General features: G+C 38.0%; 1 protein-coding gene across 4 annotated transcripts in view; it reads right to left on the reverse strand.

The window, feature by feature from the left end:
* spire1b (spire-type actin nucleation factor 1b) overlaps window positions 1-26,205 on the reverse strand; it is a 75,107-nt gene that overhangs the window by 13,201 nt on the left and 35,701 nt on the right. For 2 of the 4 annotated variants that reach the window (XM_062063698.1, XM_062063696.1), the window contains exons 5-9: window positions 15,455-15,529; window positions 15,102-15,266; window positions 13,250-13,336; window positions 11,081-11,210; window positions 9,170-9,211 (exon numbers count right to left, since the gene is read on the reverse strand). In XM_062063698.1, the coding sequence (XP_061919682.1) occupies window positions 9,170-9,211; window positions 11,081-11,210; window positions 13,250-13,336; window positions 15,102-15,266; window positions 15,455-15,529 (499 nt within the window). The remainder of the gene's footprint in view (window positions 1-9,169; window positions 9,212-11,080; window positions 11,211-13,249; window positions 13,337-15,101; window positions 15,267-15,454; window positions 15,530-26,205) is intronic. The other 2 variants (XM_062063695.1, XM_062063697.1) reach the window with 1 other exon arrangement.

Below are 26,205 nucleotides of genomic sequence, written 5' to 3' on the forward strand. Positions count from 1 at the left end.
TAAGTGTCATGAAGCAGTGTCAAAGTGAAAGTGAAAGGAACGTTCACACCAAGATCTTGAAACAATGGAGGCATTAAATGGATTCCAATCACTTGGAACAATAGACAGTTAATTCAGGCCCACCGAATTTAATCACTCAAGAAGTGACAATCTATGCTGTTTGAAAACAAGGACTCACCATTTTGAAAACAAGATTGAAATTGTTACAAATATTACAATCCTATAAAGCTGCTCTGACTTTCTAAACTAGCGCATTAATGTCTGTATTTTGGAAATATTGTATTGTTCTAAGCCCCCTACCTACCAGGATTTTGCCAAGTTGTGTTGCGCTATTTATTGTATATTCGACTAATCCCAACGACTTCTCTGCGATTTAGCAACTTTGACCAATCCTCACAACTTTACTGCAAATCTCCTTTTCCCTATCAAACTTGTCCTTGCCAACTGTCCGTCCAATCAAACGTATCCCTGCATCGTACACTCACATCCTCACTTCCTTGTTTAAATTGACAGAGATGTTGATGGGTGATCATTGTCTCCATTAGTTGAGTTTTATGCCGTTGACGTGAGCAGTATGGGGTGAGCCTGTGGAGGGCACTAAGCAAAAGAAATATGAGTCTGTTTTCCCCCTCATCCTTGCAGTGCCCCCTAGATAATGCTGCCATGGCAGTTGCCCATATGGCCTGTAGCTAAAGCCACCACTCATCAGGCTTCTTCTTTAAAATGATGACATTTTTAAACCTCGTGACAAAAATCAGCAACCTGAAGTAACTTTTGTTTGACATTCTCCATTCATGTTACTAAATGTACCTTTAACAAGCAACTTGATGTAATTATGTTAAGACAATTGTTGGAATACTTTGCTTAATCCGGGGGTCAGCAACCGGCGGCTCTTTTAGCGCCGCCCTAGTGGCTCCCTGGACCGCTTTCCGAGATGTGTGAAAATGGAAAAAGATGAAGAAAAAAACATAATTTTTTGTTTTCATATATTTTCTGTAGGAGAACAAACATGACACAAGCCTTCCTAATTGTTAGAAATCCCACTGTTTATATTAAACATGCTTCACTTATGAGAGTATTTGGTAATCACCAGTGTTGGGTTAGTTACTGAAAACCAGTAACTAGTTACAGTTACCAGTTACTTTATTTCAAAAGTAACTCAGTTACTAACTCAGTTACTTACACCAAAAAGTAATGCGTTACTGTGAAAAGTAACTATTTAGTTACTTCTTTTTTTAAAGCTCCCATTAATGCCCTTTTAGCCTTCATTTCAGTACTGTTATTGCACTGGAGAATAATACCATCTGTTGATCAACTTGACATGCATTTGCATCACTGAACTCTGCTAAGCAATGTGGTCTACATACAACACACAAAGACAAAGATATGTTTCAAAGGGCCAACTTGTTTCAGGCCAGAACAAATTGACAAAACTATTTTAAATAGCTGCAACATAACATACATAAGTAACAAACAGCATAATAACAACATAGCTGTAAACGAAATACGTACTTTAACTTTATTTTTACATACCAAAGCCTAACCGGCGTTTTTTCTCTCAAGGAATTCTGAAATAAAATCATGTCTGAAGCCCAGAACACTCTACACATTTCCCCAGTTTTAGTTTAGAGATAAGGAAATATTGGCCTGGCCCACTAGGATCCCTCTTTATGTTTGTGAATTTAATTTTTTATACATTTAGAGCGATGTGATAATCAAACACTCTAGAAGTCTAGAAATAAAGAGTATATAAGAGAATTGACAGAGTGTGTGTACTATAATTCATAATAACATTGATTTTGATTCAATATTATGTTTTGAGCAATGAGTTTGAAAGAAAAAAAAACAGCTTTGTTTTATTAGTCAACATTGCAACGTTTTCTAAATTACATTTCACCTTTAAGCTTTTTTATTTCACTTTTGTTATGTTTTTGTTTATTTTAATAGTATTTTTAGAAAGTGCCGTGGGCCTTTAAAACATTAGCTGTGGGCTGCAAATGGCCTCCGGGGCACACTTTTGACACCCCTGCTATAGATAATAAAAAATTAAATCTGATAAATCTATCGGTAAAAAGCTGAGCCTGGCGACGCATGCGTGTTAACAACTCTCTCGCTCTCTCTGTCTCCGCCCCTCCCTCACGAATGCTGCTGCGCGCACCCCTCCCCTCCCTCTTCTTCCCGCCCTCAGACACACACAGCGCGGCGGCTCCTCCGTGTGACACAAGAGATTCAGAAGAACGACACCATAGTGCTGCCACAAAACACACTCAGATCTTCTGTTTCAAGCCAATACTACATAAAAAGTAACGTAAAATAACGCAGTAACGCATCATGTAGTAACGGTAACTGAGTTACTGAATATAAAAAATAACGCGTTAGATTACTAGTTACCGCCGAAACTAACGGCGTTACAGTAACGCGTTACTTTGTAACGCGTTAGTCCCAACACTGGTAATCACCGTTTTGTCCTACTAATTTCAGCGATCCTTGAACTCATCATAGTTTGTTTACATGTACAACTTTCTCTGATGCTGCCACAGAAAGACGTATTTTATGCCACTCGTTCTTTGTCTCATTTTGTCCACCCAATGTTTTATGCTGTGTGTGAATGCACAAAAGTGAGCTTAGTTGATTTTATTGATTTGCTGAAGTGCTTATCAGGCATATTTGGTCAATCCATAACTGCAAGCTTATCGATGCTAACATGCTATTTAGGCAAACTGCATGTACATATTGCATCATTATGCCTCGTTTGTAGGTATATTTGAGCTCATTTAATTTGCTTCACTTATGTCCTCTGTATTTAATTTATATTTGCATGTCTCATGACACATTATCTGTATGTAAAATTAGCTGCATTTCTAATAGTTGTTTGTGTGCCATGTTGTTCCAGACCACAGCAAACGTTACCCAGCTTGCAAAGATTGTAATAAATCCATTAGAAGAAGACAGCCTGCCATTTCCTTAAACTTGGACACACACATGTATACCTTTGGCCATTCTAAGACAGTCATTTCCAGGAGTTATCTCACCCTCCGAGAAGCCTCCATTTTACTAATGATTTCTAATGTTGTAGAAATGTCTAGAATAAAAATTAAAATACAACATTTCTGTCAACGAAGATTTGCGTCAGCCTTTGATAGTAGGCTAATATAGACACATCATGTGTTGCCTTCATTATAACACTTATATAAGACTTTTAAAGTAAATTTGATAGTAGGCTAATATAGCTAATATAGACACTTACGTCATGTGTTGCCTTCATTTCAACACTTACTGTATATAAGGCTTTTAATTTTTTGCGGCTCCAGACAGATTTTTTTGTTGTATTTTTGGTCTAATATGGCTCTTTCAACATTTTGGGTTGCCGACCCCTGGCTTAATCAAAGAAAAGTTGTTTTCTAAACCCAACAGAAATTCATTTAAAAGTGAACTGGGTATCTTCTAAATTTACTGTCAGATACAACAATATAACTAAGACACTAGCTAAGTATAAGTTAAAGTTAAAGGCCTACTGAAAGCCACTACTACCGACCACGCAGTCTGATAGTTTATATATCAATGATGAAATCTTAACATTGCAACACATGCCAATACAGCCGGGTTAACTTATAAAGTGCAATTTTAAATTTCCCGCTAAACTTCCGGTTCGAAACGCCTCTGAGGATGATGTATGCGCGTGACGTCAATCATTGAAACGGAAGTATTCGGACACCATTGAAGCCAATACGAAATAGCTCTGTTTTCATGTCATTATTCCACAGTATTCTGGACATCTGTGTTGGTGAATCTGTTGCAATTTGTTCATTGCATTATGGAGAAAGAAGCTGAGCAAGCAAAGAAGAAAGTTGTCGGTGCGAAGTGTCTATTTTGAGAGGGAAGTCAGCAGCAACACGTACACAGCCGGCGCTTCTTTGTTTACATTCCCGAAAGATGCAGGCAAGATCGAAGAACTCGGACAACAGAGACTCTTACCAGGAGGACTTTGATTTGGATACACAGTTGCGATACCGTGAGTACACAGCTGCGCTTCCAAACATTTGATCGCTTGCTATAACTAGCTCGAGCTAGTAGCTAGGAGCTAGCATTAGGATTAATTTGTGGCATATTAAATATAAGCCTGGTTGTGTTGTGGCTAATAGAGTATATATATGTCTTGTGTTTATTTACTGTTGTAGTCATTCCCAGCTGGATATCAGGTCCCACCCGCGTGCTTCCAAACATTTGATTGCTTGCCAGTACGTGCGTGTCATGTACGTAACTTTGATTAAATATATAAGCTTTATGAACCTTGGGTTAGGTGAACGGTTGTTTGGGCTGAGTGAGTGTGTGTGTTGTGCAGGTGTTTGAATTGTATTGGCGGGTTATATATACGGGATCCCGTCCATATTACCCGCTCGAGCTATAACTAGCTCGAGCTAGTAGCTAGGAGCTAGGAGCTAGCATAACAAACACCTAGGTGTTTTTATGCGGGATTCATTTGTGGCATATTAAATATAAGCCTGGTTGTGTTGTGGCTAATAGAGTATATATATGTCTTTTGTTTATTTACTGTTGTAGTCATTTCCAGCTGAATATCAGGTCACCCCCGGCTCTCACAGCATCTTCCACTCCCCACTAGTCCGTCACTTGCACTTTCCTCATTTACAAATCTTTCATCCTCGCTCAAATTAATGGGGAAATCGTCGCTTTCTCGGTCCGAATCTCTCTCACTTCTGGCGGCCATCATTGTAAACAATAGGGAACTTTGCGTATATGTTCAACTGACTACGTCACGCTACTTCCGGTAGGGGCAAGCCTTTTTTTATCAGATACCAAAAGTTGCGATCTTTATCGTCGTTGTTCTATACTAAATCCTTTCAGCAAAAATATGGCGATATCGCGAAATGATCAAGTATGACACATAGAATAGATCTGCTATCCCCGTTTAAATAAAACAATTTCATTTCAGTAGGCCTTTAAAGCACCAATGATTGTCACACACACACTAGGTGTGGCGAAATTATTCTTAAGAGCGTAAAAACTGAGCATTGCAATTTTGCAGGTACCTTTTATCGATTGTAATATACAAACCCCGTTTCCATATGAGTTGGGAAATTGTGTTAGATGTAAATATAAACGGAATACAATGATTTGCAAATAATTTTCTACCCATATTCAGTTGAATATGCTACAAAGACAACATATTTGATCTTCAAACTGATAAACTTTTTTTTTTGCAAATAATCATTAACTTTAGAATTTGATGCCAGCAACACGTGACAAAGAAGTTGGGAAAGGTGGCAATAAATACTGATAAAGTTGAGGAATGCTCATCAAACACTTATTTGGAACATCCCACAGGTGAACAGGCAAATTGGGAACAGGTGGGTGCCATGATTGGGTATAAAAGTAGATTCCATGAAATGCTCAGTCATTCACAAACAAGGATGGGGCGAGGGTCACCACTTTGTCAACAAATGCGTGAGCAAATTGTTGAACAGTTTAAGAAAAACCTTTCTCAACCAGCTATTGCAAGGAATTTAGGGATTTCACCATCTACGGTCCGTAATATCATCAAAGGGTTCAGAGAATCTGGAGAAATCACTGCACGTAAGCAGCTAAGCCCGTGACCTTCGATCCCTCAGGCTGTACTGCATCAACAAGCGACATCAGTGTGTAAAGGATATCACCACATGGGCTCAGGAACACTTCAGAAACCCACTGTCAGTAACTACAGTTGGTCGCTACATCTGTAAGTGCAAGTTAAAACTCTCCTATGTAAGGCGAAAACCGTTTATCAACAACACCCAGAAACGCCGTCGGCTTCGCTGGGCCTGAGCTCATCTAAGATGGACTGATACAAAGTGGAAAAGTGTTCTGTGGTCTGACGAGTCCACATTTTAAATTGTTTCTGGAAACTGTGGACGTCGTGTCCTCCGGACCAAAGAGGAAAAGAACCATCCGGATTGTTATAGGCGCAAAGTTGAAAAGCCAGCATCTGTGATGGTATGGGGGTGTATTAGTGCCCAACACATGGGTAACTTACACATCTGTGAAGGCGCCATTAATGCTGAAAGGTACATACAGGTTTTGGAGCAACATATGTTGCCATCCAAGCAACGTTACCATGGACGCCCCTGCTTATTTCAGCAAGACAATGCCAAGCCACGTGTTACATCAACGTGGCTTCATAGTAAAAGAGTGCGGGTACTAGACTGGCCTGCCTGTAGTCCAGACCTGTCTCCCATTGAAAATGTGTGGCGCATTATGAAGCCTAAAATACCACAACGGAGACCCCCGGACTGTTGAACAACTTAAGCTGTACATCAAGCAAGAATGGGAAAGAATTCCACCTGAGAAGCTTAAAAAATGTGTCTCCTCAGTTCCCAAACGTTTACTGAGTGTTGTTAAAAGAAAAGGCCATGTAACACAGTGGTGAACATGCCCTTTCCCAACTACTTTGGCACGTGTTGCAGCCATGAAATTCTAAGTTAATTATTATTTGCAAAAAAAAATAAAGTTTATGAGTTTGAACATCAAATATCTTGTCTTTGTAGTGCATTCAATTGAATATGGGTTGAAAAGGATTTGCAAATCATTGTATTCCGTTTATATTTACATCTAACACAATTTCCCAACTCATATGGAAACGGGGTTTGTACATTTGATTGTATTATACATTTGATTATTAAATCCATTGTATTGTGAATACTGCATACTAGTAAGAAAAAGCATAGTTTGAATTGTTGCCAGGTGAATAGTAAAGAACTAAAAGACACCATTAAATAACACAATGGGCCCAGAAGTGCAAGTGGAGTAACACGCACACAGAATAACCAAATAGCATGAATGACTGGGGATGAGAATATGTCGGGATGAGAGACCTTGCTTCAGTAAGAGGGAAGTGACACCCTTAATATCTCATTCACATTTGTGTCATTGGTTATTTGAAAACAGTGTTTCCGGTGGATTAAAAATACATCACCAAGTAATGTGCTTAGTGTTTCCTGCACACTGCTCTGTCAGCATCCTGAGTACATTGTGCAAAGTCACCAGTAGCAATGAAAACCCCTTCTGCAAAATGTATAATGGCGACGACTGAAGACATCAGCCAAGATGGCAGTCACAGTTTGCTGGCCTACTCAATTCTTTAATTGGAAACAAAGCAGAAGCCCTAACCAGACATATGTTTTGTTACACAATCCTGTCCATGTAGTTTGACAGGAGTAATGAAAATCTATTTTTAAATGTTGTCCTCATAACGGTGATTTAAGAAAACGGTTCAAGCCTTTGTAGTAGCAATAATCAGTACAAATGAATGCAATGCAAAAAAGCAAAAAAACAAAACAAAAAAAACACTGCATTGGAACTTGTTTATGTTGACTGATGTCCCTGCGACCGGCTGACTCACTTTGACATAAGCAATTGTTGACGTAATCAATTATAACTGAAAAATAAACTATCGGTAACCATTACTTGCCCATTTACTTTTGAAGTTAGATTTTTAAACCTATGGCAGTTTTTTTTCCCACATTCTATTTCTGCATTTGTGTATATTCTGATTTAAATTCCTGGTTTTCACACGATATTCATACTCTCAAATACGTGCATTTTGTTAGCTGCTGTTGTAGAACCCAGGTTAGAACTGCTGTGATTTTATTTTTAGACTTATTTTGCACTGGACATTAAGTAATTCTGTGCACGTTTTAATGCTATGCTAGATCAGGGCCTGCAACCTGCGGCTCTGGAGCCACATGTGGCTCTTCTGCCTCCTTGTTGTGGCTCCCTCAGATCTTTGTAAGCCCTGAGCGAGAAATTGCATTTTTGCACTTACATTTTTAAAAAGAGTTCTATAATTTTCGACTGTCTGTGAGGCCGTGAACGCACACAGGCTGAGTTCTGAGACCAAGGAAGGCAAGTAGAAGAGACTGCAAGTCTGTGTGTTCAGTTCAGCTTCACGAGTGTGCAACCCCTCAAGGGAGCTAACCATGAATACTTGCCAAAAAATTAAAAAAATCTTATAGGGAAAAAGAAAATTTTAGTTTTCACCTGTACAGATTGCTTTTCCTGTAAAATAAATTAAAACGTTTCTAAGCTGTGTACATTTTGCAGCTCCATAGCATTTTTCTTTAGTGGAATATGCAGCAAATAGTCTCTTTTGATAGTAAAGGTTGCAGACCCCTGAAGTAGATAGTTGTGTTCACACTGCTTAGCCATAATGATGAAGTCAATAATAAACAAAACTAAACCATTTTTCACAGAAAGTCTCAAATTGTATGTCGACAAAGGCTGTCGACACACGTATATTGACATTGAACGGGCACTTTTTAGTGTGCAAAAGAACACGTTGGACTTGCTCTACTTAGCGAGACTTTAGGGTACTGCACTAAAGCATCAAAGCAATAATCCAAGCAATACCTGCGTGGTAATCAACACTAAAATAATTTTGACAACCGACAAGAAATAATAGAAAAGAAAACTCAAACCTGTCCAAGTATTAGGCCTAAAAGTCCATTCCAAGAAGTTAGAATAGAGGTGGGTCAACTGCTAACGTTAGCTGATAGTGCTAGTTGTTTTTATTTATTGCTACCAGTGCAGCAATCAATCAATTGTTTTATTTTTGTAGAACATTTTTCTTAGAAAAACATTTAAAATTGTATGCACCTTTTATTGTAGTTGATAACATCTTTTTACAGTTTTTGGCCATTAAGAACGTTACAATGTTGTTCAAATGGCAACAGTTTCATGCTGCAAAATATTTTTTTATGTAATTCAAACAAATCTGATGTCAACCAGCATCATGGAAAGCATTGATCCACTGTAATTACAAGAAGCCTGTATGAAACAGAGTATTAATATACAGAAAACAGCCAAATTACTTTAAAAAAAACACTTACATTTTTTAGTTTTTTACTTTAAAATTACTAAATCTTTCGGTTGTTAATCAATCAAAATATGTTTGGTGTCACACATTTACATTCCCCCCTACTGAATATTCTCCTGCATCACATTTCACATCAGCACAACCACTAAAACCACTAAAGCATGACATTATGAATGCAGTGTGCAGATGGTTGTGTGTGTGCTTATGTGTTTGTACAGCAGATGAACAGCCATAGCAAGTGAGAAAGGAAGAAGAGTATGAAATAAGTAAAAGCCAGGTAAGCAGCAGGAGAAGGAACGTTACCTGACGCATCAAAACTGAAAGACATACTAAGTGGTCGAATTACTGCAACGAGAAAGTCATGGTATGGTACAGTCATTTTGATTAGGAGCTTATTATGAATAATATGCTTATGCGTCATACTTTTTAGATTGAAATGCAGAAGGCCTATTCTATTAGAGAAACTGTCACAACAACGAGAAACAGCTGATGTTTCCATTGTAAACGTCCCGTATATTGCATTGTAGACATTAAAATTTTACTTTCACTGTATTGCTAACTACATTATGTACTAGGTGTCCCCTAAAGTCAGGACAAACTGGCAAAAATTATAAAAATCATATAAAAAATTACATCCGACGGGACTTTAGATAATACATGTATGATACGCATGTCTACGCATATATGGATAGAAATGTACGCATGTGACAAATGTGACAGTTAATGTGTCCATATCTTTATTTGTGATTTAATATATTGTGATTTCAGATTATTATAGTGAATGTATTATTATTGTTATCGTGTACTGTATATAAAAAACATATTTACGTGTTTACGTTGAAAAAATTGTTGGTTTAAATAATCAGAATCAGAATCAGAAATACTTTAATAATCCCAGAGGGGAAATTAAGATTTTCAGCACAATCCCATTCAAGAGCAGAAAACATTACAGGGAGACAGAACAGGATCGCTGACGGGTCTGCCAAATAATTGATTATATAAATTGTAATTAATTATCAATGTATTTAAACTGTATTTTGGGATAATATACCATGTATCTATCTATCTATCTATCTATCTATCTATCTATCTATCTATCTATCTATCTATCTATCTATCTATCTATCTATCTATCTATAATTCCAGATGTTATGGAAACCCTGTAGCGTATTTAGTAAAGCAATAAAAAGGTGATAGCTGCAAAGCAAAAGACAGTTGAGGCTGCATGTGCATCAAGTGAAGAAAGTTTTAAGTACCGTATTTTTCGGATTATAAATCGCAGTTTTTTTCATAGTTTGGCCGTGGGTGCGACATATACTCCGGAGCGATTTATGTGTGAAATTATTAACACATTACCGTAAAATATCAAATAATATTATTTATCTCATTCGCGTAAGAGACGAAGCAAATGGCAGCAATCGTCACTCACACGTCAACCAATAAGAATTCGGCGGGGGAGGGTCATGGCAGAAGTGCATTGTGAGTCATGGGATGCTATCTGCTATATGCTATTAAAATGGATCAAATCAACATTGGCGGTAACTTATAAAAACTGAGAAGGACTGAACTAAAATGGCACCGAAAAGGAAATCATATACTGCAGATTACAAGCTGGACATAGTGAAATATGCTGCAGAGAACGGCAATCGAGCAGCAGAAAGGACATACCAGAGGCGACAACGGGGAGGAAGATTTCATGGGATTTAGCGATTGGGAGTGACAAATTGTTTGGTAAACGTATAGCATGTTCTATATGTTATAGTTATTTGAATGACTCTTGCCATGATGTGTTGCGTTAACATACCAGGCACGTTCTCAGTTGGTTATTTGTGCGTCATATAACGTACACTTATTCAGCCTGTTGTTCACTATTCTTTATTTATTTTAAATTGCCTTTCAAATGTCTATTCTTGGTATTGGATTTTATCAAATACATTTCCCCCAAAAATGTGACTTATACTCCAGTGCGACGTATATATGTTTTTTTCCTTCTTTATTGTACATTTTCGGCCGGTGCGACGTATACTCCGGAGCGACTTATAGTCCGAAAAATACGGTAACTTGTACATAGTGTTTAATTTTACTGTAGTTTCATGAGAAATCAATATTTATTAAAACAAATTACATGTCGGGCTTTTATTTTGGTGGTGAGACCAATTGGGCAGCTGTTGCATGAGAAAGAAAACGATAAGAGATAAGAGTTGAAGATCTTACCCAGTCGCCCCCTGCGGATCTCATCGGGAGACACGGATCGAAGTTTCCTCTCAGATTTAATTTCCTTGAGTATCCTTTCATGAAGCGTGGGAGGAGGCTGTGTTGGTGGCTTGAGTTTACGTGCAGACACCTTCCCAAATATGTGATAATTACTGATATGCTTTGACAAAAAACACATGTAGATGTTCAATAAAACAGTCAGCATTGAATAATAAGGGAAGTTTAAAAAAAAAAAGTATCTCTGTTTTAAATAGGAATGTTTCAATCAGGGTTTATTCTGCTGATTTCGACACCGATCGTCCATGAGCGAGATCGGCCGATACCAATACCGATCACATTTTGTTAACTGTAAATTTTTCAATTTATTTATGCTGAGTGCTATTGACAGTTTAAAAATATTTACACAATATTTAAACTAGTTTCTCATTGTCTTAATTACATATAATTGTTTGAGCAAAACAAAGTCAATAGTACACAATAACTAGACAAAAGTAAAAACTACTATCTACCATTCATTTAAACCATTTGTTTTTTCCCCCCAAAGTCTTATTGTGTCTATGGAAAATAATCTACCGTATTTCCTTGAATTGGCGCCGGGAATATGGTATTCGCATGCCTAGAATTACAGCCGGGTCAAACTCGTTTCGCAAAATAATTAGCGCATGCTTGGCACTTCCGCCGGGTCAAACATGAGTCATTAAATGACTCCCGCCTCCTGGTGGTAGAGGGCGCTAGTGATCCTTCTTGCGACTGCTGGTACTGCAGAAGACCTGTGCTGCAGAAGAAGACAACAGCAGCAATAGTGCGCTGCCATTTATTTTACCATGGAGGATTACATATCTAAAATAAAACAGTTTTCTAAACTGGACTTTCAATCGAAGCAGGAGGTAATACTTAAAAGGAAGATCTCCATCGAGACAGAGAGACTTTTAAAACTGAAGGAAGACTTCTATATCGATGCTTTTCTTCCAAAGGAGCTGGCATGGACTCATTTATACCTAAAGGTAAGAACATAATAACGTTTTTTTCATTAAATGTGCTTTTCATGATAAGGTAAACGCCGGAGTGAGAAGAGGTTTTAAAATAATTACCGCATGCATGGCAATCTTGCCTGCTTTTGGTAAACGCAGGGGTGAGAAGAGGTTTTAAATTAATTAGCGCCCCTGCGGCTATTCAAGGAAATACGGTATAAGTTTGTAATCATTAACAAAACAACAAATAAATTATTTTGAGGAAAATAAAAATTTTGACTTACTCACTGTATCATATACTGATACTACCCATACTGTCCATCACCACCAATTTATGGATGGATCCGCCCTCATCTTACATGTCATGTACTGACTGTGACAATGTGTTAAAAATAAATACAGTCTCACCTAGAGGGGATCAGTGTTTGTCATCCGCAATAACAAGCATTAATTGGCAATGGTGATCACTTACTTTTTCAAGAAAATCGTCTGAAACTGAACGGTGGCCGATTGATCAGCACATCTCTCATGAGTACCTACAGTAGGAAGGGGATTCATATGGCCCCATGCGTTACAGTTTACCTGAAACATGAAACGTGACGAATTGGGGGGTGCACTATCCACTTTAGCCGCCAGAGGACAGTAGAGTGTTAGCAACAGAGTGTTGAATATCCTCAAATGTATTTTGTGGCAATTACAACTTTGACCACAGCATTAGTTGCCATGTAGAGTGGCACTTTCCATCATTTTCAGGAGACTGCAATCAGGCGGGTTCCACCCAGGATTAGGGCCATATGAATCCCTTCCCTACTGTACATATTTTACAATTTAAAATGCATTTAATAATTGTGTAGGGCAAGTTGTAATGCTTCTATGTAAAAAATAGGCATTTTTAAGGGTGCTTCCATTATTCACATTTTTACGCATTTTACTGTTGTACAAAAACCAACCCCTATCAATTTAAAAAATATATCCTACACTTAAGTGGAAGAGATTGGATATTTATTGTCAGTATTCTGGGGGTTACATTTTTAATTGATTTTCTTGACTCATGATCAATGACTGCCTGTTTTGTGGAAGAGTTGTCTACTCGATGAGCTCATAAAAAGACAGTACACTGGTCTGTTGTGTCTGATTACGAATGTCACAAGTTGCACGGGGATGCAAAGTGAAGAAGTAAGAGTTTAGTTCCACTCACAGGGTTGAGGGGGGGTCTGGATCTAATGAACTCCAGTATGACTTCATGTGCACTCTTTTTAAGCCTGGGTGGTACGTCACCATTCACCTGAAACAGACACACAGCAAACAAATGACATATTCCCAAATACTATAATTGCCATCAACACATATTCTGTTTGGTTTATTTAGGGCGTGTGTTTGTATGTACGTACATCACGCTTTACTACATCGCCAAAAAATATTTTTTTAAGTATATTCTACATATTTTAGCCTACGCTAAGTATTAAATTAAGTCTTATGTCTTATATGTATTACAGTGCAGTGTTTCTTTATCATTGGGGCTGCTTATATTAGCGATGTTGTTATTATAAGCGCTAACACAGACAAACTATTTTTTAGCAGCGGATTGATAACACACAGCAAAGTAGCCCTCTGCTGCTTTTACTGTGAGCCGACTACGACGTCCGGCTGCTCCTGCATCATCGTGTCTCGGCTCGTCAAAGTTATTCTGGATTATAAATCATGCCTCTCATCTGGATAATAGCCATAAATGTAGAAGTTGTTCATCTGTGACATTGAATTCTTAACCGGAGATGGAGACAAACACACACAACCGAAGACAGTGTCTGCAGAGAGACTTCCTTGTGGCTCAAGATTCATTCTTCATATGTACTGGAAGATATGGACATCTTAATCAGTCGTCGTCAAAGTAAGAGCAGACATTGTACAGTTAGCTATCGTTTTATTATGCTTGTAGTTTGTATTCTTGTTTTGCATTAGCAATATTGCTACATGATGCTTAGTGTTTCACTAAAGCTGGATCTGTTTAGCAGAGCTTATAAAACTATAAAACGTATATTCAGGAAGGTTCTGGATCATAATTTTTCCAAAAGTAATCGTTGTTGGCTCTCACAAAGTCTGCATGATTTGCATTGTTGTTTGTGGGGAAGGGATCTGCAGTTCCAACCTCTACGTCACGGATCATGTGTCTGGCTAGCTCATTATCTCTCAAAATGGGTCGGGAATCTCCGTGAGATTGATACTATTTTGATCATATCTATTTGTTTGCAAACTTTATTAGTCTTTCAGTGTCATACATCAGATATATATGATAATAGCTTCTATATAGAGACAACTTGTTTTTCCAGTCTACTGGTACTTTAAAGCATTGAATGAACTGGCCCCAAAGTACATCACGTACCTCATTCAAATGTATTCTCCAGCTTGCGCATTACGGATTGAGGGCCAGCTCCAACTTGTGGTACCTGAGACGAGACTTAAGACTAAGGGAGACAGGGCCTTCTCTGTTGTGGGCCCTAAACTATGGAATGGTCTGCCCCCTCATGTCACAATGGCCCCCACTGTTGAATGTTTTAATGCTTGTCTTAAAACCCACTTTTATTTTCTGGATTTTAAATCGGCGTGAGTCGTGTGGTCCTCTGTGTTGTTTTATTATATTTTATAGATGAGTTGTTACTTATTTTGGTGTTTTTATTAATATTATTTGATTTTTTTGTTATATAATACAAAATATATATATAATTGTATCTATTGTTATCTCAAATGCTTTTAATTGAATTACCTTTTTTTGATTGTTTTATGTGCAGCACTCTGGAAACAGTTTTGTTGTTAACAGTGCTTTATAAATAAAGTGGATTGGATTTGATAAACGAGGGACGACGTACATCAATGGTGCAAGTTGGGACAGTGTCTGCGTCAGGATTGTAGTGGGCCCGTCTGAATAAAAAAGTCCAAGGTCCAACACTTGGCAGCCTGTGAGGCAGACGTGCTAACCACACAACCACCATGCTGCCCTTCAGAACAGATAGGTCCATCATCCTATCAACAAGTTGGCCAGAGGGCATACTAACCATGACTTTGCGCAGTTTGTAGCGTTGGGACCTGATGTCATCCATGAGCATTTCGTAGGGGGTAAGTTGGTATTCAATGGGCAGAGGGTTGTACTGGCGCTCCTGCACCTTTTTAAGCTTGACTCCGTCTCGAAGATTCCTCATCACCTGAACCCAGAATCGAGCCTGACATGGGAAGTAAAAGACATTAAGAGGGGAGAGCAGGAAATATTGATATAGAGCGATAGGTGAATTGGTATGCTTATGGTCTGGATGCGACAAAAAGCTTGTCTAAGACTGGGATTAAACATAATAACAGTGGTGAGATGTCTTTTATTGATCAGTCAACATCAATGATAGCTTGTATACATTACCCAGTCTGCGTTTTGCAGCTCATCCAGGTCTCTGCTGGCTCCTACTGTTGTGTCTTCCTCCATCTTACGAAGGTTCTGTTGGGGAAAAGAAAAAGGTGACATTTGGAATCAGGTAAAATGTGTCATCAACATGCATTATCACAATACAAACTCTATCCTCAGCCAAATGTATCTCATTTATATCTACAGTATGTTGTCTGTATCGTACAACCCTAATGGCTAGTCGTGATACTGCATCAAACACTTAAATAATGTGGTATCATAGCAGTGTGACCACTGAATAACACAAAACAAAACAACCATTAAGCAAACGTTATCTCTAAACAAGGGGCACAGATTGCGTACATTTCTTTTTCATTCACAAGTGCCATTTTGTGTGTTCCCACATTTATACTTATGGTCAGTTCCATGGACGTAATCTGGGTAGAGGACAGGGGTACATGTCCCCTGCACTTTTTCAAAAGGCAGTTTTTGTCTACTGCACTTTTTAAAGGTCCAACAATAATGTTACGCTATTGAATGGAGACAAGTCAAACACTAGCGCCAGGCGCAAAACGGGCGCTCATGCTAAAGCTTGTCCTACAAGCTTTTTGGTTGGCTTTCCAGGGCTGCTTTCCTGCCAATGTGACAATGATTGACAGCACGCAGCAGCCAAGCAATCACCGACTCGATGCAAGATTAGAGCAAGTTGGCCTCTACACGGCAATATGACTCACAAACAAGTACAATGTCTATTGTTCCAGCGAACGTGGTTCTATTCCCAGCTAGGACATACAAAATAAACAATTAAACTAAATAACTATGCCATCTTGAAAAAACAAAGTAAAGTTATTTACAAAACCCAAAACCAGTGAAGATGACACGTTGTGTAAATCGTAAATAGAAACAGAATACAATGATTGGCAAAACCTTTTCAACCTATGTTCAATTGAATAGACTGCAAAGACAAGGTACTTAACGCTCAAACGTTGAAAACTTTGTTATTTTTTGCAAATATTAGCTCATTTGGAATTTGGACTGAGAAAGTTGAGGAATGCTCATCAAACACTCATTTGAAAATCCCACAGATGAACAGGCAATTGGGATCAGGTGGGTGCCATGATTGGGTATAAAATCAGAATCCATGAAATGCTCAGTCATTCACAAACAAGGATGGGGCGAGGGTCACCACTTAGTGAACAAATCCATCCATCTATTTTCTACCACTTGTCCCGTTCGGGGTGACGGGGGGTGCTGGAGCCTATCTCAGCTGCATTCGGGCGGAAGGCGGGGTACACCCTGGACAAGTTGCCACCTCATCGCAGGGCCAACACAGATAGACAGACAACATTCACACTCACATTCACACACTAGGGCCAATTTAGTGATGCCAATCAACTGATCCCCAGGTGAACAAGTAGTGAACAAATGCATATTCAAATTGTCGAACAGTTAAAGAATAACATTTCTCAACAAGCTATTGCATGGGGTTTAGGGATTTCACCATCTACGGTCTGTCATATCATCAAAAGGTTCAGAGAATCTGGAGAAATCACTGCACGTAAGCAGCAAGGCTGAAAAATAAAATATGATTGAACAATTTGTTTTCCATTCATATTACTCCAAAACATGCACGCCACCTGTACACAAGCCAGTTGTGTCCTCTCTCATTTTGAAATCCAAATTTCGTTGCTGGTCAGTTGTAACTTCTGTATTTACTGCACTTCTCTGTCAACTTACAAAAGGAGTAGCAGTGTACAATCGCAACGAGCATCCCACGGAAATTTCGGGACTCTTTTGAAATGCCAACTGAACTCAACCAAACCGTACATCTTAGTAGAAATCTATAGGCATACAAACATATTCCCTCTGCCTAATCCTGTGCTTTTCAGGCCAAACCAAGAGGAAATGTGTCACATGACTGTGTCAAGCTATTGGGAGGTCTAGATGCACTTTCATCCTGCCCATGAACAGCTGCCATGACTGCAGTATAAGCTACGCTGTGTATTTGTTACATAACAACACTCACACAATGTCATTCATTTTGCTGCATCATGACTGCAGGACTAGAGTGTGTACAGTGCTTCATTGTTACATGGCAATGTTGAAGCGCTTACGGGATTAAAGCAGGCCATTTAGGGAAAACACTGTTCATCGAGCCACTGAAGAGCGCGTTAGTTATTGGAAGAGGTCCATTACCTCTTTGGAATTACCAATATGGCACACCAAACGTCACATGTTGTACATGATGATCATATCCTGTTCAGAGTAACAGCGATGGATTGGAAGTCCCGCACTAGCTACACTGTAAAAAAAATAATCCTATTTTTATGGTTAATTTACTCTAAATTTCTACTGTAATTTTTCTATTTTTTAAAAATAGCTTATAAAACTGTAGAATTGAAGACATTATCTGTAAATAAACAATCTGCCTGTTATTTTAAGTAATATGACAAGTAATGACAAACTATGTATATTTATATTTTTTTTACAGAAAAATACCAAATTAATTATACATAGCATTTTCTGTTTTCTTAAATTACTTTCAAAATCATGTAAAATTACAGTAATTATCTTTCATTAAATATGTAGCTTGTTATATAAAAGTCTATGTCCATACTAACAATCTACAATCTAACATAGGGGTGTCAAACTCAAATACAGAGTGGGCCAAAATTTAAAACTGAACAAAGCCGAGGGCCAAGGTTGAACAAATTAACCTTTAACGTACTCTACGAGCTATCGTCACGTCCGCTTTTCATCCATTCTAACATCGTTTAGACCCAGTCACAAGATATGTGCGGCTTCTGTACGCACACACGAGCGATTGCAACGCATACTTCATCAACAGCGATACAGGTTACACTGAGGGTGCAAGTATAAAAAACCTTAACACTGTTAGAAATATACGCCACACTGTGAATCCACACCAAACAAGAATGACAAACACATTTCGGGAGAACATCCGCACCGTAACTCAACATAAACACAACAGAACAAATACCCAGAATCCTTTGCAGCACTAACTCTTCCGGGACGCTACAAAATACACCTCTGCTACCACCAAACCTCCCCCCAACACACACACACCTTGTAGCGTCCCGGAAAAGTTAGTGCTGCAAAGGGTTCTGGTTTGGTGTGGATTCACAGTGTGGCGTATATTTCTAACAGTGTTAAAGTTTTTTATTCGGCTACCCTCAGTGTAACCTGTATCGCTGTTGATGAAGTATGCGTTGCATTCTAATTTGTGTGCGTGCAGAAGCCGCACATGTTATGTGACTGGGCCAGCACTCGTTGGGCTGGCTGGCTGGCTGGCTGGCTGGCTGGCGTTTGGAAGACTCCCGGGAGAATCGGCGGGCCAGCGTTAGTGTTAATTTGATATCGCCTCAAGGGCCAAGTGAAATTACACGGCGGGCCAAATTTGGCCCGCGGGCCAGTGTTTGACACCCATGCTGTAGAATAAAAGTATTTTTCTGCAGAACTGTTTGCATCGTCACTTTATTAAAGGTGGTTGATCTTAACAATTCAGAAAAAATCTGTAAAATAATGGTATTTTTATGTGGAACTGCCAGCATTGTCACTTTATTAAAGGTGGTTGATCTTAATAATTTAGTAAAAATCTGTAAAATTACGATATTTTTCCGCAAAACGTTTCATGAAAATTTCTGTAAATATAATGTTTTTGATCATTATTTGGTTTACAATGTTTTACTTTAATTTTATGGTTTTCGTTTGGCAGCCGTAGCTGCCAAGTAGATGACCGTTTTTTTACAGATTTTTTTTTTTACAGTGTACACTACCAGCAGTCTTTGTAAACCACTACACTGCAAATGGTCTTGGAAGGAGAATTTTGTCAAAAACTGCACTCAAATACTTGTGTGTGTTGATCAAATTCCTACTACATTGCAACACGTTTATATCGACGGCCATCGGACTAGCTGACTGATGTCAACGTATGCGGTTGTTGACATCAGTCGAAACTGAAACCGAAACAAGCCATTGCTTGCACATTCACTTGTGACCTTCGACAGAGACATAAGGAAAATGGGCCATAATAAAGGATTTTCAAACAAATGGCAGTTTGTTGACATTTTTTTCCATATGATATTTTATACTCTTATCTAATAGAGGTTTTGACTATAAAGACAAAAAACTTTTGCACATGCTCAAATCCTTCTTTCAAACAATCTCCGAAAAAATGATTAGGAAGGGGCATTAAGTTGGGTACTGTGGTAGAATCCAAGTTCAGACCACTATGCTTTTATTTCGAAGGCTCTTTGCACTGGAAGCCACTGTGTAAATATTGCACACCTATGTAAATACTGGGATTTACTTGATTTCCTTGGTGTGCAAAATATTTGCTCAGTGTGCAATATAGCTGTGAATAGAGTGTTTTACGTTGTATTACGTATACATAGTGCAATCATTTAGTGTGTGGATGTATACATATATATATATATATATATATATATATATATATATATATATATATATATATATATATATATATATATATATATATATATATATATATATATATATATATATATATACACACACACACACGTGTTTGTGTGTGTGTGTGTGTGTGTGTGTGTGTGTGTGTGTGTGTGTGTGTGTGTGTGTGTGTGTGTGTGTGTGTGTGTGTGTGTGTGTGTGTGTGTGGATTTACCCATTGTGGGTTGAATAAAGTCTATCTTATCCTATTCTACACGTTTGGGTTATCTGTGTAATAAGAGTTATGTTGTTGTTTGTTGCTTAGCGATAATGACGAAGTTAGCTGAACTAAAACACAGGTCAACATAAACAAACCATTTTTTAATGGAAATTACTCCTTTGGCTCCTTAATTTTTACTATTTAGTGGATCCGGATTGGGGACTTGTGTTGGTTGTCAACAAGCGTGACCGTATTCATTTCCTTCATATTGAAAAACAATTTAGTGTACCGGGTATTTGTTTTTCAAAATGAATATAGGTGAAGAACCTAATCGTTTAGCAAAATGGAAAATGAAATTGGAATCGGTAAAATAGGTATCAATACCCATTCCTATTCCTGGGAATCAACGCTGATTAGCTTCTTTTCGGTCAAAGTCTATTTAAGGGCACAAAGACCCTGCTTGGCAATCAGGGCTGGGAGTGGTGAATGGATGAAGATGGATCCCCTGTGGGTTGGCACAGCGCTGCAAACAGATCAGCAATGCAGCGTTAGGGGGGAGGGTGACACTCACAGCTGATCTCCCTCATAAACAAAGGCACAGATGTATGCATGTATTACCTAACAAGTACTACACACCCTGCTACTATTCACAAGTGCATACTTACATGCAAGTGAGTATTCATATAAAGGGATACAGCAGGCAACGACGATAATATAAGGCCTTTTATATATACAATCACTTGCTTAAAGGGGTCAGATTATGATTTTTTTTCTACATGTATGGGTGGTTCTTTGGTCTAAAATTTGCATAGATTATTTTTTACAGACCATCTTTGAGCCGCTTTCTGACCGTCTCTTCAGGATGCATGTGCATGTACGAGACAGTCTGTCCCACAACAAGAGGATAGAGAAAAACAAGGAACTTATCGACAACTATGTCGGACTACAATGGCGGACTCGCGCAAAGCACTTCTCCATATATGGAGATATCCATATATGGATACACTTGGGAAAAACGTCACAGATTGGGCAAATATCAACATATATATATATATCCAACACTAGCTTTTTTTTTTAGAATGTGAGTTATTTTTACATACCTGTAGTAAAACTATGATTTTTGTGTTAGCAATTAGTGAAGCCAATTATCTGATACAACTATATCGGGGTAGTTCGCCAGTAGCAATTGCTGACTGTGATACAGTGTCAAACAAATGTACTAACATGAAAAACAAAGTGAAATAATATACATAAGATTAATTGTAATAGACATAAAGAACTTATCTCTCGGTAGTATTAAGTAAGAAATTAAGGATTTAAAGGCTGACATTAAACGAGTGGTTAAACTGTGTATTTTAGTTGTACAGAATATAGGTCTTTAAACGTAAGTGGTTTTGTTTGATTTGCATTGGAACTTTACCAATTACTTAGCGGCCTATTCAGTAAAATTGTGTGTGTCCAAACAAGGGCCGCATACATAAAAATGTATGGAAATTTACACACTAAAACCAAGCTAATGTAAAGTGCATAATACGTCTAATATTAGACCACCTGTCAGAAAAATGAGAAAAGAAAACTACAACATTATTCCTTTTGGTACATAAACAAATAGTAAAAGTTTTTTCTCAAAACCTTTTTTTATTCTTTTCTTAAGAATGTTTTGATGAGGGCTGATGTGTGTCTTCTAAAGGGCCCTCACCTGCTCATTTCTCATGATGTTTTTATCTATGTTTAAAACACTTACTTGTGGTATATTAATTGGATTGGATATGCACTGCAGTACATTTTACATATATTTTGCTCCACAGTCACTTTCATAACCCGTTTTATGAGTCTGTCTGCAAAAGGATATCAAGACATAGCCAGACTGCAAAACCCTGCAAACAGAGGCATCCAAAACTGTGCGCAAGCTCACGCTAAAATGCATGAACTTTAGGATTTGCTGCTTCGGTATTGTTTAACATGAGTTTCCAAAATTGTGACAACATTTATAAAAGTCAGAAAAGACGAAAATCATCATTGGTCCCCTTTAAATTATATTGGATCCCAGTAGGCCACAATAGTACACTGTACACAATGTACAGTACTATATTTTTTTCAATAAACTACTCTCAAGTTAATAAGCTACTCTTAAGTTGCGTACAAGGTAAATCTGCATTCTTTTCCTCTTGGCCAAAACGCTCGGATTCCGCAGCTAGCTCCCCTAACCACTGTTGCGATTGGTCAGGATTCCAGGGTCGACTCAATACCCGTGGCTTGGTCAATCCATGAGTGTCATTCATTCATTCCGGTTTCCTTAATAAGAATGCTCTCTGTCCGGCCTTGTTTTTATCAGTTATGTAACCTACCGGATCCCCTCTATTCATTCTGATGCATTATGCACAGTAAAAGGGCAGTTGCAGTAGGGCATAACAGAACCCTGAGGTGGAAACACACACACACACACGCACACACACACACACACACACACACATACACATTCACACACAACAGGAGATTCAAAACCACTGTGAAGCCCCAGTGGCAAAGCCTAATGTGAGTTCTTAACTAGACGTTAATAGATGACTGAACCAAAGAAAAACATTATGTTGCGTGTTTAATGCAACAGCCTAATTGTGCGCTAGGGGAAAAGCACAAATTAAATGATGAAATTATCTTGTGTTTAAGCATATTTTTGTTTTGTCTTGCCATTAAAGGGGAACTGCACTTTTTTGGGAATTTTGCCTATCATTCACAATCATTAAGAAAGACAAGACGACGACAAAAGTCCGCTTACAATGGAGCCTTTGGAAGCCACTCTATTCTGTCTGTAAAGCCCTTAAAAACATCCAAACATATATACATTATATATATATATATATATATGTAATGTAATGTCAGCAGATTTATAACATTTTATATTTATGGATTGTGTTCATTTAAAGCATACTCGGTGCATTAACTAACGCATCACAACGTTCGCTTTGTTTTCTAACTCCATCACTGATTACAACGCACTGCAGACTTCATTAAGAGCCAACAAACATAATAACACATCACTTACTGTACAAGGTCTGCTGTCATTAGGATTCCGATTGCTAAGATGTTCATATATTCCCGTTTAGATGAAGAACGACACAGAATCCTTGCGAAGAGAAAGGGGAGTTGAACCGTCTTTTCATGTCGTTCTCGCCATTCCGGGTCTAAATTGGCTGTCAAAGTGTACCACCTTGTCGGAATACGTCCTCATCCTTCTACTATCCAGGTGAGAGGCATGATTTATGATCTACAATAAAATTTGACAAGCAAGGAAACGAGGAAGCAGTCAACACTATAGCACTACGCCGCTATAAATAGTTTGTCTGCGTTGGCGCTTAATGACAATATCACTTTACCAATACTTGGTTAACATTCAAGTCACAAAAGTATTTTTGACGGTTTTTTGGATGTTTTTTATTGGGTATTATGGGCAGAATAGAGGACCTCCCATTATTTTTTTACAAGTTAGAATGCATTAAAAAAAAAACATCCGTTGCCTTGTCTTTCATAATGTTTGTGAATGATAGAAAAAATTAAACAAAGAAAGTGCAGTTCACCTTCATAGAGAAATCTTTTGATCATGCATTTTTTTTTGACAATTGATGCGTTTACAATCGGATTACTGCCATAAATTACTCTCTACATTACAAAGTCCTTTATAAGCACTGGCTCTAATTCAATCTTAGGCCAAACTCTAAATACCCATGTGCCTCCAAAACGCTAAGGGCTGACAACCTTGGGTAGTTGTGGGGTTTAATAAAGATGAAGATTAAAGTTTTACTAGGGTCTGAACATTGCTTTGGAAAATCAACACAGGTCTGCGGTTTTGTCAGGCTGAGTGTCAGCAAGTCTGCAGATACTTTCATTCATGTAAGACATGTCCCTTCGTCTTTATTGTGGCCCATTTCAGCCTGTCAGCCAGTGAGAGAGCATGTCCTCCAACGCCACACTGCACTGCTTCCTCACACTTTTTAAAATGAAAAATATACACACTGGGCCTGATCTACTAAAGGTTTGTGTGTACCAAAACATGTGAAAATTTGGAAAAACTGCAAATATTTAGCACGCTAAAAAGTGGGTTCCACAGTAAATGCACTGCAGGAATGTTTTTTAATGTATCATTAGATTTTTTTGTTAAAATAAAGCCAATATGTTGGTCCCCTTTATTTCAAAAAGTATCGAAATGATTTTTTTTAGCATTATAGAATGATAACGGCGATTGTGCGCTTTATAACAATAATTGTGATTAGGGATGTCCGATAATGGCTTTTTGCCGATATCCGATATTTCGATATTGTCCAACACTTAATTACAGATACCGATATCAACCGATACTGATATATACAGTCGTGGAATTAACACATTATTATGCCTAATTTGGACAACCGGGTATGGTGAGGATAAGGTTGTTTTTTTTTAAATTAATAAAATAAGATAAATAAATTAAAAACATTTTCTTGAATAAAAAAGAAAGTAAAACAATATAAAAACAGTTACATAGAAACTAGTAATTAATGAAAATGAGTAAAATTAACTGTTAAAGGTTAGTACTATTAGTGGACCAGCAGCACGCACAATCATGTGTGCTTACGGACTGTATCCCTTGCAGACTGTATTGATATATATTGATATATAATGTAGGAACCAGAATATTAATAACAGAAAGAAACAACCCTTTTGTGTGAATGAGTGTAAATGGGGGAGGAAGGTTTTCTGGGTTGGTGCACTAATTGTAAGTGTATCTTGTGTTTTTTATTTTGATATAATAAATAAAAAATAAAAACGATACAGATAATAAAAAAACCGATACCGATAATTTCCGATATTACATTTTAAAGCATTTATTGGCCGATGATATCGGCAGGCCGATATTATCAGCCATCTCTAATTGTGATTATTCCATCAAGGTTTGCAACAGAAAGTCACTCACATGATTTGTAGGACATAGTTTTTATGCTGGTGCCCTTTGTGACGCAAACCTTCCACTTATTCAGGCTTGGCACGAATAATTAAAATGGCTGCGTGTTAGTAAGTGAATGGACCCTGCACCGTCTGCACGAAAGTCTGCATGTTCGACGCCACTACCAGTGTTCTATATAACAACAATTAAAGGTTCGGACTCAGAGTGATCTTCAATTCCCTTTAATCATGTTAAAATAAAGAACGTGTGGTGGATGAAGACTGGTTATGTCATAACATGAGTCATTAAGCATGTGCTGTGATGAGGCCGTTCATTTATTTATCCACAGGCTTTTCCACAGATGCCTCAAGGTATCAGCTGATGTTCCCACTACTGTCCATAGCTCTGTGAGCCTCTTTAATATTCATGCCTATTTCATGCTACTGTCCAACACTGCTCCCATGTCATGGCTCAGTACTGAAAACAAATAGATGTTACACTCATATACTATGATTCATTTAGTTTTTCCACTGCTTATTTTGTTCCGGGTCACGGGTGAGCTGGTGCACTTTGTACTGGTCGCCATGAGTCAATTACAGGGCTATCTTATACTACACTATTACATATAAAATAATCACACTTTTATGGTAGATCACTTCCCAGCTTTTCCCCAGTTGTTTAATGTTGTTCTCCATTGCATAGTATCAGATGGCCACACCTCTACTAGCTTTAAATAAGCTTTTCAAAAGCAGGTACCAATAGGAATGGGTACATTTCACATTCAAATATATACAGTACCAATTCCCGGTACCTGGGCATGGATACTCAACGGCATCAATATTCAGTACTTTTGTGTGTTTTCATGTGTTGATGAATGGTAACCATAATGGTGTCCAGTTGTTATATCTTGTTTCCTTACACTTCGGAGTCTCATTTGCAAATATTATATAGTAGACTTTGCATGCAGTTAGAATTCCAAGACGTTAGATGGCAGTAATGGACAGGCTACAGTTTGTTGCCTGAGCCAGGAAGTAGTTTTGCCTTTTGTTAAGCCCTAAAAGGTGGTTCATACTGTAAGTATTGTACTTATAACACACCAGCTGTCTGATTGTAACGTGCATCTTCAGTACCAAATTCGGAGGTGTTGAAATCTTTATGTAAAATCGCCAATGCTATTTAGTAGCATGCATATGTTAT

This window comes from Entelurus aequoreus, linkage group LG11, assembly GCF_033978785.1.
Source record: "Entelurus aequoreus isolate RoL-2023_Sb linkage group LG11, RoL_Eaeq_v1.1, whole genome shotgun sequence".
Classification (NCBI taxonomy): domain Eukaryota; kingdom Metazoa; phylum Chordata; class Actinopteri; order Syngnathiformes; family Syngnathidae; genus Entelurus; species Entelurus aequoreus.